The sequence below is a fragment of the Salmo salar genome, chromosome ssa18 (genome assembly GCF_905237065.1).
Source record: "Salmo salar chromosome ssa18, Ssal_v3.1, whole genome shotgun sequence".
Classification (NCBI taxonomy): Eukaryota; Metazoa; Chordata; class Actinopteri; order Salmoniformes; family Salmonidae; genus Salmo; species Salmo salar.
The window spans coordinates 79977605-79997147 of NC_059459.1; the positions used below are offsets into that span (position 1 = coordinate 79977605).

General features: G+C 41.0%; 1 protein-coding gene across 3 annotated transcripts in view; it reads left to right on the forward strand.

Moving 5' to 3' along the window:
• The window catches only part of LOC106592454 (pyruvate carboxylase, mitochondrial), a 482562-nt gene that overhangs the window by 212061 nt on the left and 250958 nt on the right, over positions 1-19543 (forward strand). For all 3 annotated transcript variants that reach the window (XM_045701616.1, XM_045701615.1, XM_045701617.1), the window contains exon 12: positions 7055-7237. In XM_045701616.1, the coding sequence (XP_045557572.1) occupies positions 7055-7237 (183 nt within the window). The remainder of the gene's footprint in view (positions 1-7054; positions 7238-19543) is intronic.

The following is a 19543-nucleotide window of genomic DNA, read 5'->3' on the forward strand; positions in this document are numbered from 1 at the left end:
CCCTCTCTCCCCTCTCTCTCTCCCTCTCTCCCCCCTCTCTCAATCTCTCTCTCCCTCTCTCCCTCTCTCCCGCTCTCTCTATCTCTCTCTCTCTCCCTCTCTCTCTCTCTGTCTCTCTCTCTCCCTTCTCTCCCTCTCCCTCTCCCTCTCTCCCTCTCTCCTTCTCCCCCTCTCTCAATCTCACTCTCTCTCTTCCCCCCGTCTCTCCCTCTCTCTCCATCTCTCCATCTCTCCCCCCTCTCTCAATCTCTCTCTCTCCCTCTCTCCCCCTCTCTCTCTTCCCCCCCTCTCCCTCTCCCTCTCTCCCTATCTCCCTCTCTCCCCCCTCTCTCAATCTCTCTCTCCCTCTCTCTCTCTCTCTCCCTCTCTCTCTCTGTCTCTCTCTCTCCCTCTCTCCCTCTCTGTCTCTCTCTCCCTCTCTCCCTCTCCCCCCTCTCTCTCCCTCTCTCCCTCGCTTTCTCTCCCTCTCTCCCTCTCTGTCTCTCTCTCTCCCTCTCTCTCTCCCTCTCTGTCTCTCTCTCTCTCTCTCTGTCTCTCTCCCTCTCCCTCTCTCTCTCCCTCTCTCCCCCCCTCTCGCTCTCTCTCAAATCAATTCAATTCAAGGGGGCTTTATTAGCATGGGAAACATGTTTACATTGCCAAAGCAAGTGAAGTAGATTATAAACATAAGTGAAATAATCAATAAAAAAAATCTCTCTCTCCCCCCTCTCGCTCTTCTCTCCCTCTTTTGTAACTCAGATGTGGTGTTTTTCAGCATCTCAGTTCTGATGTTATCTAGACCACAAGCCTCCTTTGGTTTAATAGATTTGAGATTTTCATGTCGTTTTTAATGACTGATTCAAGGATGTTGTTAGTCTTTTTTTGTGTGGGATATTTTTTGGTATAGATTATCAAAATATGTTTTCCACGTTCGTCCATCTTGTATGGCTAATTCTTGTGGCTTTGACATGCTTAAATTGTGTCACATGTCCCAGAATGGATTTTGGTCAGTTGCATGTTTTATACATCGGGTGTTAATTTGTTAACGTTTCGGTGTATGTATCTATTGTTTCAGAGTTTTAGAAGTATTCGTAGCTATGGGTTGTTTTGCCTCTTATGCTTTTCATTTAACATTTGTCTTAGGTGTTTTCTAATTGTTTTACATTCGTTATCAAACCATTGTTCAAATATAGTTTTTTTTTTTTGGTTTCTGATGTTGCATCTCTTTGGTTTTTCTCAGATTTGCTTTTGATGCTGCTTTTTGGAATATGCAATTGATGTTTCGAGTAGCCGAATTGACACCTTCTTTATTGTTTTGATATTGTGAGTTATTGAATTTCTCTGCACTGTTTTGGAGACCGTCTGTATGATCAGTTCAGGTTGTACAGTTTATTGGGCAGTTTTTTCTATTGAATATTTCTGGTTCGTTTATTTATTCAGAAAAGCATTTAATGACTGTGGTGTCTGGGATCTGATAATGTCTCCACTAATGGAGGAGGGGTCCATGTCAGTGATGACATAGTCAACTACACTTGTCCCAAGAGCTGAGCAGTAAGTAAACTGACCTAAAGAGACCGCACTGATTCTACCATTAACCTCTATGGGCTAGGCGGGACGAATTCGTCCCACCTACGTAACAGCCACTTGAAGCCTGTGGCGCGATTTTCAAAACCTTAAAAATCCTATTACTTCAATTTCTCAAACATATGACTATTTTACAGCTATTTAAAGACAAGACTCTCGTTAATCTAACCACACTGTCCGATTTCAAAAAGGCTTTACAACGAAAGCAAAACATTAGATTATGTCAGCAGAGTACCAAGCCAGAAATAATCAGACACCCATTTTTCAAGCCAGCATATAATGTCACAAAAACCCAGAAGACAGCTAAATGCAGCACTCACCTTTGATGATCTTCATCAGATGACAACCCTAGGACATTATGTTATACAATACATGCATGTTTTGTTCAATCAAGTTCATATTTATATCAAAAAACCAGCTTTTTACATTAGCATGTGACGTTCAGAACTAGCATACCCCCCGCAAACTTCCGGGGAATTCGCTAACATTTTACTAAATTACTCACGATAAACGTTCACAAAAAGCATAACAATTATTTTAAGAATTATAGATACAGACCTCCTCTATGCACTCGATATGTCCGATTTTAAAATAGCTTTTGGTGAAAGCACATTTTGCAATATTCTAAGTACATAGCCCAGGCATCACGGGCTAGCTATTTAGACACCCGGCAAGTTTAGCACTCACCATAATCATATTTACTATTATAAAAGTTTGATTACCTTTTGTTGTCTTCGTCAGAATGCACTCCCAGGACTGCTACTTCAATAACAAATGTTGGTTTGGTCCAAAATAATCCATCGTTATATCCGAATAGCGGCGTTTTGTTCGTGCGTTCCAGACACTATCCGAAATGGTAAAGAAGGGTCGTGCGCATGGCGCAATTCGTGACAAAAAAATTCTAAATATTACATTACCGTACTTCGAAGCATGTCAACCGCTGTTTAAAATCAATTTTTATGCCATTTTTCTCGTAGAAAAGCGATAATATTCCGACAGGGAATCTCCTTTTCGGCAAACAGAGGAAAAAATCACAAAGGCGGGGGCGGTCGGGTCACGCGCCTAAGCCCAGAGTCCCTTGATCGGCCACTTGAGAAAGGCGATAATGTGTTTCTGCCTGGGGCTGGGATGACGACATTCAGGTTTTTCCTGGGCTCTGAGCGCCTATGGACGACGTAGGAAGTGTCACGTTAGAGCAGAGATCCTTAGTAGAAGATAGAGATGGAAAAGAAGTTCAAGAAATGGTCAGACAGGCCACTTCCTGTAAAGGAATCTCTCAGGTTTTGACCTGCCATTTGAGTTCTGTTATACTCACAGACACCATTCAAACAGTTTTAGAAACTTTAGGGTGTTTTCTATCCATATGTAATAAGTATATGCATATTCTAGTTACTGGGTAGGAGTGGTAACCAGATTAAATCGGGTATGTTTTTTATCCAGCCGTGTCAATACTGCCGCAAGCGTCCCACCTAGCCCATAGAGGTTAACAGTTTTAGATACTTTAGAGTGTTTTCTATCCAAATCTACCAATTATTTGCATATATGCCTAGCTTCTGGGCCTGAGTAGCAGGCAGTTTACTTTGGGCACGCTTTTCATCCGGCCGTGAAAATACTGCCCCCTACCCAAGAGAGGTTAATCAGTAGATGTATTTATAAAGCCCTTCATCAGTAGATGTATTTATAAAGCTCTTCATCAGTAGATGTATTTATAAATCCCCTAGTGCTTATGCAGAAACCCAGCCTAAAACCCCAAACAGCAAGTGATGCAGATGTAGAAGCACCAGTGGCAGTCGGTGCCACTTAAGATGAGAGAGGATGATTATGTTTTATAAGCCTGGTCTTATTTCTATTACAGCATATTGGATGACTGTCATTCGTATTCCATTCACCCAGCTCAATGTAGCATCGATAGGTTAACCCTATATGTGCATGCATGCGTGTGTGTGTGTGTATGTGCGTGTGTGTGTCCATGCGTTTGTGTGTGTGCACATGTGTGTGCCTTGATATGTGTTGAAAAGTGTCTAGCTCTTACTTTCTAAAGACTGGCAAGTCAGGGTGGGAGAGAGGCTGGGTGGAGGGAGAGAGAGAGGGAGAGGGAGAGAGGCTGGGTGGAGGGAGGGAGAGAGAGAGAGCGAGAGAGAGGGAAGGAGAGGGAGAGAGAGGGAGAGGGAGAGAGGATGGGTGGAGGGAGAGAGCGAGAGAGGGAGAAAGGAGAGGGAGAGGGAGAGAGGCTGGGTGGAGGGAGAGAGAGAGGAAAGGAGAGGGAGGGAGAGGGAGAGAGGATGGGTGGAGGGAGAGAGAGAGAGAGGGAGAGGGAGAGAGGCTGGGTGGAGGGAGAGAGAGGGAGAGGGAGAGAGGATGGGTGGAGGGAGAGAGAGGGAGAGAGGATGGGTGGAGGGAGAGACAGAGACAAAGGGAAGGAGAGGGAGAGAGAGGGATAGAGAGGGGGAGGGAGACCGAGGATGAGGGAGCGAGGGAGGGAGAGGGGAGGGACAGACAGAAAGATGAAGAGAAGGAGATAGCTTTGTCTTGGTTAGTTAGAGCCCTGAGTCTGGGTGTGCATCCCAAATGGCATCCTATTCCTTATTTAGTGTACTACTTTTGACCAGGGCTGGCACCCTATTCCCTATATAGTGCACTACTATAGACCAGGACTGGCACCCTATTCCCTATTTAGTGCACTACTTTTGACCAGGACTGGCACCCTATTCCCTATTTAGTGCACTACTATAGACCAGGACTGGCACCCTATTCCCTATTTAGTGCACTACTTTTGACCACGTATAGGCAATAGGGTTCCATTTGGGACGGAGCCTGAGTGAACTAACACCTCTGTTTTCAATTATTAACTTCACACTTGTACACACACCCATGCACAGACACCAGACTCTGAGACGTGTAGCAGCTCTCTCTAAGGGCCTGAGGGAGAGGAGAGGAGAGGAGACTAGAGAAGTATGAAGTTAATCATTTAAAACAGAATGATGAGAGTGCTGTTGATGAACAGTTAACAACGAAATAACAATACACATTGTTGACTGTGTCCCAAACATCACCCCATGTAGCGCTGTGCTGGTCACAAACATTTTAGTCATTTAGCAGACACTCTTATCCAGAGCAACTTACAGTAGTGAATGAATACATTTTATACATTTCATTTCATTCTGGCGGGCCCATTAAAAAAAAAAAAAAATTGTACTACCCCCCGCGTGAATCGAACCCACAACCCTGGCATTGCACACACCATGCTGGCGTTGCAAACACCATGCACTACCAACTGAGCCACAGGGAAGACCCTGGTTCCTACGAAGGTTCCTACATGGAACCCAAAGGGTTCTACCTGGAACCAAAAAGGGTTCTTCAAAGGATTATCCTCTGGGGACAGCCAAGGAACCCTTTTAGGTTTTAGTTTTTTTTTTTCAGAGTGTAGTGCACTACATAGGGAATAAGGTGTGATTTGAGACACAGCCCCTTATACACTCAGTCATTCATACATTCTGTCATTGGCTTCTGTCGTTTGACGGAAGTCTTGGTTTGAAATCCTTAAATTATAGATACGTTATAAAGTCGACAGACTCAGACAGACGTTCAGTAATTACATACATGGTGTGCCACGAGTAAAACTAAAAAAAGGACTCAAAAAAAGGACTCCTATTCCATAAAATCAGTGTGAAATATGTATTCTGTTGTTTGAAACCTGTAGACTGAAACGTGGCTCTTTGGATTTAGAGCCAGATCCTTGTGAAGTGTATAGGAATGCAGGTGGAAATTACTTTTTTTTGTAATTTTTTTTATTTCATTATATAAAAGCCAATGAGTCCTTTAGCGAGGGCAGAAGTCAATACAATATGTGTCTTTCTGTCTCTCTGTATAACGTCTTGACATTGGAATTACCAATTTCCTCAAGAGACAATTGACCCTTTGCTAAGCCCCTTCTCCAGAATTTTTGTGGGTAACTAATTGCAGCGCTCCGTTGGATAGCATCTCTCACTCTAGTCCGACCAGCCTCAGACAAGCTCACGTTTTCAAAACGCAAGGAAGCTGATGGCAAACACCGAGAGTTTTCATCGAAAAATGTATGTTTTAAATGGATAAATCATTGAACAGTGAAGCAGGAGTGTTTTTTTTTTTTTCAAATCCGAAATTATACTTTGGTTGTTACTTTTTTTGCTAGCTGCACTGGCCACCATTGAAAACGTTGCTGACGCTAGCTAGCTAGCTCCAAATGTATGTTAGCCAACGTTAACTAAGTTAGCTATATTATGAATATAAGTCTCATCTGCTGTTGATATTAGGATATGATTTGAGAGCATTAGCTCCATAAGTGGTTAGCTCTGACAGCATGCTGACGCAGTGTAGTGTCTAATCAAAAAACACATATTTAAAAAAAAATAATTGGTACAATAAAGTTGATAAATGTGTACACAATTTTATTTTTTTTTTAAATGATCTCAAAATCTCATGTTAGGGTGACTAAATCAGTAGAAAAAACAAAGGGTCGAGAATCTGGAAAATAGCATCTCATCAGCTATGCGAGAGAATGAGAGCTACCTGATAGGCTCACCGCTGGATGATGTGAGAGAATGAGAGCTACCTGATAGGCTCACCGCTGGATGATGTGAGAGAATGAGAGCTACCTGATAGGCTCACCGCTGGATGATGTGAGAGAAGGAGAGCTACCTGATAGGCTCACCACTGGATGATGTGAGAGAATGAGAGCTACCTGATTGGCTCACCAGTGAACTTATCATCTTTATTCTAGAATCTGCAGGACATGAAACAAAATGGAGGTACTAAAATATATTGATTTTGAAACATGACGTAGTATTTTCATTTTTTCAGTATACGCTTTTCATATGCAAAAATCCCAGATATTTTTTCTCAGAAAAACAAAGCATACCTCTGTTAAATGTCAAAGGAGCACTTTTTTTCACTTAATTCATCTCGTGTCACGCTGACTTTTTTTTTCATTTAATTCATCTCGTGTCACGCTGACTTAGTTTTTTTTCATTTAATTCAGCTCGTGTCACATTAACTTAGCCTTTTTTAGCGACACACGGAAACACCTTTGAAGACGACCACCACAACATCTCAAACCCTCAAAAGTTTCTACATGACAACCGAGCTCGGTGCTTATTATGGGATGTATTAAGGTTATGAAATCCAACTTCTTGGATATACTGTTAATGACATTTTTGAGAATGATAACGAATAAAATGAATAATACTATTTGTTTTGTATTTTATAACATAAGTCAAATGTAATCACCACTCAGCAGAGTGGGCGGACACAGCGCATTCAGAGCCTCCCTGTGGATGGCCACACTAAAAACGTTTAAAACAAATTTTAACACATTTTTACCAGGTTCCCGTGAAGCAATTGTAATGACAGTCCACCACAACATACCCGAGAGTCTCCTGATTAGTCAGGTCTGTTTAATTTAATTGTTTATTAAAAACACAATACCTCTCCTCTCCTCTCCTCTCCTCTCCAGGTGTTCCGTAGTGGTGAAGGAATGGGGATACGTCTAGACTCAGCCTCAGCCTTCCCTGGAGCTGTGATCTCCCCCCACTATGATTCTCTGCTGGTCAAAGTCATCGCCTCAGGGAAAGACATGTCCACCGCGGCCGCCAAGATGCACCGCGCTCTCTCTGAGTTCAGAGTCCGGGGGGTCAAGGTAGTGTGTGTGTGTGTGTGTGTGTGTGTGTGTGTGTGTGTGTGTGTGTGTGTGTGTGTGTGTGTGTGTGTGTGTGTGTGTGTGTGTGTGTGTGTGTGTGTGTGTACATATGAAGGGAAGGGTGTGTCTGTGTGTGGAGTGTCTGTGTACCACCGAGCACTCAGAGAGTTCCAGGGGTTATGGTTCTCTCTCTTTGTGTGTGTGTGTGTGTGTGTGTGTGTGTGTGTGTGTGTGTGTGTGTGTGTGTGTGTGTGTGTGTGTGTGTGTGTGTGTGTGTGGAATAGAGCGCTGGCTAAATGTACCAACTCATCAGCCATTCCAGTTGTAATCCAGTTGACATTGTGACTATCTGACACATTTGGTGTTCTAGTTGTGGAACGTCTAAGAACAAGATAGAGGATGAGTTCCAAATGGCTCCCTGTTCCCTAAATAGTGCACTATAAAGGGAATAGGGTGGCATTTGGTCAGCGCACACAGACTTTGGTCCACACAGACAAACTTTGGTCCACACAGACAGACTTTGGTCCACACACACAGACTTTGGTCCACACAGACAGACAGACAGACTTTGGTCCACACAGAAAGACTTTGGTCTACACAGACACACAGACTTTGGTCCACACAGACAAACTTTGGTCCACGCAGACAGACTTCGGTCCACACAGACACACAGATTTTGGTCCACACACACAGACTTTGGTCCACACAGACAGACTTTGGTCTACACAGACACACAGACTTTGGTCTACACAGACACACAGACTTTGGTCCACACACACAGACTTTGGTCCACACAGACAGACAGACAGACAGACTTTGGTCCACACAGAAAGACTTTGGTCTACACAGACACACAGACTTTGGTCCACACAGACAAACTTTGGTCCACACAGACAGACTTCGGTCCACACAGACACACAGATTTTGGTCCACACACACAGACTTTGGTCCACACAGACAGACAGACAGACTTTGGTCCACACAGACAGACTTTGGTCCACACAGACAGACTTTGGTCTACACAGACACACAGACTTTGGTCTACACAGACACACAGACTTTGGTCCACACACACAGACTTTGGTCCACACAGACAGACAGACAGACTTTGGTCCACACAGAAAGACTTTGGTCTACACAGACACACAGACTTTGGTCCACACAGACACACAGACTTTGGTCCACACAGACACACAGACAGACTTTGGTCCACACAGACAGACAGACAGACTTTGGTCCACACAGACACACAGACTTTGGTCCACACAGACAGACTTTGGTCCACACAGACAGACAGACTTTGGTCCACACAGAAAGACTTTGGTCTACACAGACACACAGACTTTGGTCCACACAGACACACAGACTTTGGTCCACACAGACACACAGACAGACTTTGGTCCACACAGACAGACAGACAGACTTTGGTCCACACAGACAGACTTTGGTCCACACAGACAGACAGACTTTGGTCCACACAGACACACAGACTTTGGTCCACACAGACAGACTTTGGTCCACACAGACAGACTTCGGTCCACACAGACAGACAGACTTTGGTCCACACAGACAGACTTTGGTCCACACAGACAGACAGACTTTGGTCCACACAGACACACAGACTTTGGTCCACACAGACAGACTTTGGTCCACACAGACAGACTTCGGTCCACACAGACAGACAGACTTTGGTCCACACACAGAGAGTAGGAGAGCTTTAATGAAGAACTACTTTCATGACTTCGTAGTGATTTTATTTCAGAGGTAAAATGTGCGTTACCCACTGTTAGGTTAGCCGCTGTTAGGTTAGCCGCTGTTAGGTTAGCCGCTGTTAGGTTAGCCGCTGTTAGGTTAGCCGCTGTTAGGTTAGCCACTGTTAGGTTAGCCGCTGTTAGGTTAGCCACTGTTAGGTTAGCCGCTGTTAGGTTAGCCGCTGTTAGGTTAGCCGCTGTTAGGTTAGCCACTGTTAGGTTAGCCACTGTTAGGTTAGCCACTGTTAGGTTAGCCGCAGAGCTAACAGTACAGACACAAAGTATATCCATTTTTTTCTCTCTCCAAAGCAAATAATCTATTTGAACGATGGAGCGTTAAATACCTCTTAAGCTGACAGTCCCCGAAATTGAGATTTACTTAAAAAAAAGATGTATATGCAAAACGTATTTGATTGATTTCCCACCGTTTTAGAAGACTAGAGCGGAACCAGGCCCTGAGGGGTGGCCAGTCCTCTTCTGGCTGTGCCAGGTGGAGATTATAACAGAACATGGCCAAGATGTTCAAATGTTCATAGATGACCAGCAGGGTCAGATAATAATAATCACAGTGGTTGTAGAGGGTGCAACAGGTCAGCACCTCAGGAGTAAATGTCAGTTGGCTTTTCATAGCCGATAATTCAGAGTTCGAGACAGCAGGTGCGGTAGAGAGAGAGAGTTGAAAACAGCAGGTCTGGAACAGGTAGCACGTCCGGTGAAGAGGTCAGGGTTCCATAGCCACAGGCAGAACAGTTGAAACTGGAGCAGCACCATGACCACGTGGACTGGAGACAGCAAGGAGTCATCAGGCCAGGTAGTCCTGAGGCAAGGTCCTAGGGCTCAAGTCCTCCGGGAGGGGAGAGAGGACACTGGATAAGAAAGGATAAATACTCCAGATACAACAGACAGCCTAGCCCCCCGACACATAAACTACTGCAGCATAGATGATGGAGGCTGAGACAGGAGGGGTTGGGAGACCCTGTGGCCCAGTCCGACAATACCCCCGGACAGGGCCAACCAGGCAGGATATAACCCCACCCACTTTGCCAAAGCACAGCCCCCACACCACTAGAAGCATATCAACAGACCACCAACTTACTACCTTGAGATGAGGCTGAGTGTAGCACACAAAGATCTCCACCACAGCACGAACCTGAGGAGGCGCCAACCCGGACAGGAAGATCACGTCAGTGACTCAACCCACTCAAGTGACGCACCCCTCCTTGGGACGACAAGGAAGAGCACCAGTAAGCCAGTGACTCAGCCCCTGTAATAGGGTCAGAGGCAGAGAATCCCAGAGGAGAGAGGGGAACCGGCCAGGCAGAGACATCAACGGCGGTTCGTTGCTCCAGTGCCTTTCCGTTCACCTTCACATCCCTGGGCCAGACTACACTCAATCATAGGACCTACTGAAAAAAAGAGTCTTCAATAAAGACTTAGAGCTTAAGACCGAGTCTGCGTCTCTCACATGGGTAGGCAGACCATTCCATAAAAATGGAGCTCTATAGGAGAAAGCCCTGCCTCCAGCTGTTTGCTTAGAAATTCTAGGGACAATTAGGAGGCCTGCGTCTTGTGCGTACGTGTAGGTATGTACGGCAGGACCAAATCGGAGAGGTAGGTAGGAGCAAGTCCAAGTAGTGCTTTGTGTAGGTTATCAGTAAAACCTTGAAATCAGACCTAGCCTTAACAGGAAGCCAGTGTATAGAGGCTAGCACTGGAGTAGTATGATAAAACATTTTGGGTTCTAGTCAAGATTCTAGTGGCCGTGTTTAGCACTAACTGAAGTTTATTTAGTGATTTATCCGGGTAATGCTTTGTGCAGGTTATATCTATGTATGGACTGCATTATAAAGCATTATAAAGCATTATAAAGCATTTGTTATGTTCTATTATCAGAGTGACAACTCGACGGACACTGTGAAAAGCTCTAAACCAAGTGGATTCTTCCCAGAGGGTCAATACAGCTGTATTAGACAAAGATATGGTTTCCCTGTACTCAGCCCCTCCCAAGTTTCATTATGACTTCTCTCATGTCTCTTTTAAAACTAATGATTCATAATCATTTAAACTCAGAAACCAAACCAGTATGAAAAAGGATTATTCATTCACATTTTTTTATAATATCATCATATTTCTATACGTTAGTTTATACTTCTACTGTGTACTAGACCATTGAGATCCTGTATTACTCAATCCAGTCTCTGGACGAGAGACACTATTAGTTAAGACTATTCGTTTATTAACCAAATATTGGCTCATACTGTGAGTCAAGGGGATACGTGACAACCATAGCAACGAGAAAGATTGAGGCGTTACATAGAGTACTAGTAATGGGTTACATAGAGTACTAGTAATGGGTTACATAGAGGACTAGTAATGGGTTACATAGAGTACTAGTAATGGGTTACATAGAGTACTAGTAATGGGTAACATAGAGTACTAGTAATGGGTTACATAGAGTACTAGTAATGGGTTACATAGAGTACTAGTAATGGGTTACATAGAGTACAAGTAATGGGTTACATAGAGTACTAGTAATGGGTTACATAGAGTACTAGTAATGGGTTACATAGAGTACTAGTAATGGGTCACATAGAGTTCTAGTAATGGGTTACATAGAGTACTAGTAATGGGTTACATAGAGTACTAGTAATGGGTCACATAGAGTACTAGTAATGGGTTACATAGAGTACTAGTAATGGCTTACATAGAGTACTAGTAATGGGTCACATAGAGTACTAGTAATGGGTTACATAGAGTATCATAAGGTGAATGCACCATTTTGTAAGTCGCTCTGGATAAGAGCGTCTGCTAAATGACTTAAATGTAAATGTAAATGTACTAGTAATGGGTTACATAGAGTACTAGTAATGGGTCACATAGAGTACTAGTAATGGGTTACATAAAGTACTAGTAATGGGTTACATAGAGTACTAGTAATGGGTCACATAGAGTACTAGTAATGGGTTACATAGAGTACTAGTAATGGGTTACATAGAGTACTAGTAATGGGTTACATAGAGTACTAGTAATGGGTTACATAGAGTACTAGTAATGGGTCACATAGAGTACTAGTAATGGGTTACATAGAGGACTAGTAATGGGTCACATAGAGTACTAGTAATGGGTTACATAGAGTACTAGTAATGGGTTACATAGAGTACTAGTAATGGGTTACATAGAGGACTAGTAATGGGTCACATAGAGTACTAGTAATGGGTCACATAGAGTACTAGTAATGGGTTACATAGAGGACTAGTAATGGGTCACATAGAGTACTAGTAATGGGTTACATAGAGTACTAGTAATGGGTTACATAGAGTACTAGTAATGGGTTACATAGAGGACTAGTAATGGGTCACATAGAGTACTAGTAATGGGTTACATAGAGGACTAGTAATGGGTCACATAGAGTACTAGTAATGGGTTACATAGAGTACTAGTAATGGGTTACATAGAGTACTAGTAATGGGTTACATAGAGGACTAGTAATGGGTCACATAGAGTACTAGTAATGGGTTACATAGAGGACTAGTAATGGGTCACATAGAGTACTAGTAATGGGTTACATAGAGGACTAGCTATGGGTTGAAAAAAGGACCAAATCGGAGAGGTAGGTAGGAGCAAGTCCAAGTAGTGCTTTGTGTAGGTTATCAGTAAAACCTTGAAATCAGACCTAGCCTTAACAGGAAGCCAGTGCATAGAGGCTAGCACTGGAGTAGTATGATAAAACATTTTGGGTTCTAGTCAAGATTCTAGTGGCCGTGTTTAGCACTAACTGAAGTTTATTTAGTGATTTATCCGGGTAATGCTTTGTGCAGGTTATATCTATGTATGGACTGCATTATAAAGCATTATAAAGCATTATAAAGCATTTGTTATGTTCTATTATCAGAGTGACAACTCGACGGACACTGTGAAAAGCTCTAAACCAAGTGGATTCTTCCCAGAGGGTCAATACAGCTGTATTAGACAAAGATATGGTTTCCCTGTACTCAGCCCCTCCCAAGTTTCATTATGACTTCTCTCATGTCTCTTTTAAAACTAATGATTCATAATCATTTAAACTCAGAAACCAAACCAGTATGAAAAAGGATTATTCATTCACATTTTTTTATAATATCATCATATTTCTATACGTTAGTTTATACTTCTACTGTGTACTAGACCATTGAGATCCTGTATTACTCAATCCAGTCTCTGGACGAGAGACACTATTAGTTAAGACTATTCGTTTATTAACCAAATATTGGCTCATACTGTGAGTCAAGGGGATACGTGACAACCATAGCAACGAGAAAGATTGAGGCGTTACATAGAGTACTAGTAATGGGTTACATAGAGTACTAGTAATGGGTTACATAGAGGACTAGTAATGGGTTACATAGAGTACTAGTAATGGGTTACATAGAGTACTAGTAATGGGTAACATAGAGTACTAGTAATGGGTTACATAGAGTACTAGTAATGGGTTACATAGAGTACTAGTAATGGGTTACATAGAGTACAAGTAATGGGTTACATAGAGTACTAGTAATGGGTTACATAGAGTACTAGTAATGGGTTACATAGAGTACTAGTAATGGGTTACATAGAGTACTAGTAATGGGTCACATAGAGTACTAGTAATGGGTTACATAGAGTACTAGTAATGGGTTACATAGAGTACTAGTAATGGGTCACATAGAGTACTAGTAATGGGTTACATAGAGTACTAGTAATGGGTTACATAGAGTACTAGTAATGGGTCACATAGAGTACTAGTAATGGGTTACATAGAGTATCATGAGGTGAATGCACCATTTTGTAAGTCGCTCTGGATAAGAGCGTCTGTTAAATGACTTAAATGTAAATGTAAATGTACTAGTAATGGGTTACATAGAGTACTAGTAATGGGTCACATAGAGTACTAGTAATGGGTTACATGAAGTACTAGTAATGGGTTACATAGAGTACTAGTAATGGGTCACATAGAGTACTAGTAATGGGTTACATAGAGTACTAGTAATGGGTTACATAGAGTACTAGTAATGGGTTACATAGAGTACTAGTAATGGGTTACATAGAGTACTAGTAATGGGTCACATAGAGTACAAGTAATGGGTTACATAGAGTACTAGTTATGGGTTACATAGAGTACTAGTAATGGGTCACATAGAGTACTAGTAATGGGTTACATAAAGTACTAGTAATGGGTTACATAGAGTACTAGTAATGGGTCACATAGAGTACTAGTAATGGGTCACATAGAGTACTAGTAATGGGTTACATAGAGTACTAGTAATGGGTTACATAGAGTACTAGTAATGGGTTACATAGAGTACTAGTAATGGGTTACATAGAGTACTAGTAATGGGTCACATAGAGTACTAGTAATGGGTCACATAGAGTACTAGTAATGGGTTACATAGAGTACTAGTAATGGGTTACATAGAGTACTAGTAATGGGTTACATAGAGTACTAGTAATGGGTCACATAGAGTACTAGTAATGGGTTACATAGAGTACTAGTAATGGGTTACATAGAGTACTAGTAATGGGTTACATAGAGTACTAGTAATGGGTCACATAGAGTACTAGTAATGGGTTACATAGAGTACTAGTGATGGGTTACATAGAGTACTAGTAATGGGTTACATAGAGTACTAGTAATGGGTTACATAGAGTACTAGTAATGGGTCACATAGAGTACTAGTAATGGGTTACATAGAGTACTAGTAATGGGTCACATAGAGTACTAGTAATGGGTTACATAGAGTACTAGTAATGGGTTACATAGAGTACTAGTAATGGGTTACATAGAGTACTAGTAATGGGTTACATAGAGTACTAGTAATGGGTTACATAGAGTACTAGTAATGGGTTACATAGAGTACTAGTAATGGGTCACATAGAGTACTAGTAATGGGTTACATAGAGTACTAGTAATGGGTTACATAGAGTACTAGTAATGGGTCACATAGAGTACTAGTAATGGGTTACATAGAGTACTAGTAATGGGTTACATAGAGTACTAGTAATGGGTCACATAGAGTACTAGTAATGGGTTACATAGAGTATCATGAGGTGAATGCACCATTTTGTAAGTCGCTCTGGATAAGAGCGTCTGTTAAATGACTTAAATGTAAATGTAAATGTACTAGTAATGGGTTACATAGAGTACTAGTAATGGGTCACATAGAGTACTAGTAATGGGTTACATGAAGTACTAGTAATGGGTTACATAGAGTACTAGTAATGGGTCACATAGAGTACTAGTAATGGGTTACATAGAGTACTAGTAATGGGTTACATAGAGTACTAGTAATGGGTTACATAGAGTACTAGTAATGGGTTACATAGAGTACTAGTAATGGGTCACATAGAGTACAAGTAATGGGTTACATAGAGTACTAGTTATGGGTTACATAGAGTACTAGTAATGGGTCACATAGAGTACTAGTAATGGGTTACATAAAGTACTAGTAATGGGTTACATAGAGTACTAGTAATGGGTCACATAGAGTACTAGTAATGGGTCACATAGAGTACTAGTAATGGGTTACATAGAGTACTAGTAATGGGTTACATAGAGTACTAGTAATGGGTTACATAGAGTACTAGTAATGGGTTACATAGAGTACTAGTAATGGGTCACATAGAGTACTAGTAATGGGTCACATAGAGTACTAGTAATGGGTTACATAGAGTACTAGTAATGGGTTACATAGAGTACTAGTAATGGGTTACATAGAGTACTAGTAATGGGTTACATAGAGTACTAGTAATGGGTCACATAGAGTACTAGTAATGGGTTACATAGAGTACTAGTAATGGGTTACATAGAGTACTAGTAATGGGTTACATAGAGTACTAGTAATGGGTCACATAGAGTACTAGTAATGGGTTACATAGAGTACTAGTAATGGGTTACATAGAGTACTAGTAATGGGTTACATAGAGTACTAGTAATGGGTTACATAGAGTACTAGTAATGGGTCACATAGAGTACTAGTAATGGGTTACATAGAGTACTAGTAATGGGTTACATAGAGTACTAGTAATGGGTTACATAGAGTACTAGTAATGGGTTACATAGAGTACTAGTAATGGGTCACATAGAGTTCTAGTAATGGGTTACATAGAGTACTAGTAATGGGTTACATAGAGTACTAGTAATGGGTCACATAGAGTACTAGTAATGGGTTACATAGAGTACTAGTAATGGCTTACATAGAGTACTAGTAATGGGTCACATAGAGTACTAGTAATGGGTTACATAGAGTATCATAAGGTGAATGCACCATTTTGTAAGTCGCTCTGGATAAGAGCGTCTGCTAAATGACTTAAATGTAAATGTAAATGTACTAGTAAAGGGTTACATAGAGTACTAGTAATGGGTCACATAGAGTACTAGTAATGGGTTACATAAAGTACTAGTAATGGGTTACATAGAGTACTAGTAATGGGTCACATAGAGTACTAGTAATGGGTTACATAGAGTACTAGTAATGGGTTACATAGAGTACTAGTAATGGGTTACATAGAGTACTAGTAATGGGTTACATAGAGTACTAGTAATGGGTCACATAGAGTACTAGTAATGGGTTACATAGAGGACTAGTAATGGGTCACATAGAGTACTAGTAATGGGTTACATAGAGTACTAGTAATGGGTTACATAGAGTACTAGTAATGGGTTACATAGAGGACTAGTAATGGGTCACATAGAGTACTAGTAATGGGTCACATAGAGTACTAGTAATGGGTTACATAGAGGACTAGTAATGGGTCACATAGAGTACTAGTAATGGGTTACATAGAGTACTAGTAATGGGTTACATAGAGTACTAGTAATGGGTTACATAGAGGACTAGTAATGGGTCACATAGAGTACTAGTAATGGGTTACATAGAGGACTAGTAATGGGTCACATAGAGTACTAGTAATGGGTTACATAGAGTACTAGTAATGGGTTACATAGAGTACTAGTAATGGGTTACATAGAGGACTAGTAATGGGTTACATAGAGGACTAGTAATGGGTCACATAGAGTACTAGTAATGGGTTACATAGAGTACTAGTAATGGGTTACATAGAGTACTAGTAATGGGTTACATAGAGGACTAGTAATGGGTCACATAGAGTACTAGTAATGGGTCACATAGAGTACTAGTAATGGGTTACATAGAGGACTAGTAATGGGTCACATAGAGTACTAGTAATGGGTTACATAGAGTACTAGTAATGGGTTACATAGAGTACTAGTAATGGGTTACATAGAGGACTAGTAATGGGTCACATAGAGTACTAGTAATGGGTTACATAGAGGACTAGTAATGGGTCACATAGAGTACTAGTAATGGGTTACATAGAGTACTAGTAATGGGTTACATAGAGTACTAGTAATGGGTTACATAGAGGACTAGTAATGGGTCACATAGAGTACTAGTAATGGGTTACATAGAGGACTAGTAATGGGTCACATAGAGTACTAGTAATGGGTTACATAGAGGACTAGCTATGGGTTGAAAAAAGGACCAAATCGGAGAGGTAGGTAGGAGCAAGTCCAAGTAGTGCTTTGTGTAGGTTATCAGTAAAACCTTGAAATCAGACCTAGCCTTAACAGGAAGCCAGTGCATAGAGGCTAGCACTGGAGTAGTATGATAAAACATTTTGGGTTCTAGTCAAGATTCTAGTGGCCGTGTTTAGCACTAACTGAAGTTTATTTAGTGATTTATCCGGGTAATGCTTTGTGCAGGTTATATCTATGTATGGACTGCATTATAAAGCATTATAAAGCATTATAAAGCATTTGTTATGTTCTATTATCAGAGTGACAACTCGACGGACACTGTGAAAAGCTCTAAACCAAGTGGATTCTTCCCAGAGGGTCAATACAGCTGTATTAGACAAAGATATGGTTTCCCTGTACTCAGCCCCTCCCGAGTTTCATTATGACTTCTCTCATGTCTCTTTTAAAACTAATGATTCATAATCATTTAAACTCAGAAACCAAACCAGTATGAAAAAGGATTATTCATTCACATTTTTTTATAATATCATCATATTTCTATACGTTAGTTTATACTTCTACTGTGTACTAGACCATTGAGATCCTGTATTACTCAATCCAGTCTCTGGACGAGAGACACTATTAGTTAAGACTATTCGTTTATTAACCAAATATTGGCTCATACTGTGAGTCAAGGGGATACGTGACAACCATAGCAACGAGAAAGATTGAGGCGTTACATAGAGTACTAGTAATGGGTTACATAGAGTACTAGTAATGGGTTACATAGAGGACTAGTAATGGGTTACATAGAGTACTAGTAATGGGTTACATAGAGTACTAGTAATGGGTAACATAGAGTACTAGTAATGGGTTACATAGAGTACTAGTAATGGGTTACATAGAGTACTAGTAATGGGTTACATAGAGTACAAGTAATGGGTTACATAGAGTACTAGTAATGGGTTACATAGAGTACTAGTAATGGGTTACATAGAGTACTAGTAATGGGTCACATAGAGTACTAGTAATGGGTTACATAGAGTACTAGTAATGGGTTACATAGAGTACTAGTAATGGGTCACATAGAGTACTAGTAATGGGTTACATAGAGTACTAGTAATGGGTTACATAGAGTACTAGTAATGGGTCACATAGAGTACTAGTAATGGGTTACATAGAGTATCATGAGGTGAATGCACCATTTTGTAAGTCGCTCTGGATAAGAGCGTCTGTTAAATGACTTAAATGTAAATGTAAATGTACTAGTAATGGGTTACATAGAGTACTAGTAATGGGTCACATAGAGTACTAGTAATGGGTTACATGAAGTACTAGTAATGGGTTACATAGAGTACTAGTAATGGGTCACATAGAGTACTAGTAATGGGTTACATAGAGTACTAGTAATGGGTTACATAGAGTACTAGTAATGGGTTACATAGAGTACTAGTAATGGGTTACATAGAGTACTAGTAATGGGTCACATAGAGTACTAGTAATGGGTTACATAGAGTACTAGTTATGGGTTACATAGAGTACTAGTAATGGGTCACATAGAGTACTAGTAATGGGTTACATAAAGTACTAGTAATGGGTTACATAGAGTACTAGTAATGGGTCACATAGAGTACTAGTAATGGGTCACATAGAGTACTAGTAATGGGTTACATAGAGTACTAGTAATGGGTCACATAGAGTACTAGTAATGGGTTACATAGAGTACTAGTAATGGGTTACATAGAGTACTAGTAATGGGTCACATAGAGTACTAGTAATGGGTCACATAGAGTACTAGTAATGGGTTACATAGAGTACTAGTAATGGGTCACATAGAGTACTAGTAATGGGTTACATAGAGTACTAGTAATGGGTTACATAGAGTACTAGTAATGGGTTACATAGAGTACTAGTAATGGGTCACATAGAGTACTAGTAATGGGTTACATAGAGTACTAGTAATGGGTCACATAGAGTACTAGTAATGGGTTACATAGAGTACTAGCAATGGGTTCAAAGAGTACTAGTAATCGGAGAGGTAGGTAGGCAAGTCCAAGTAATGGG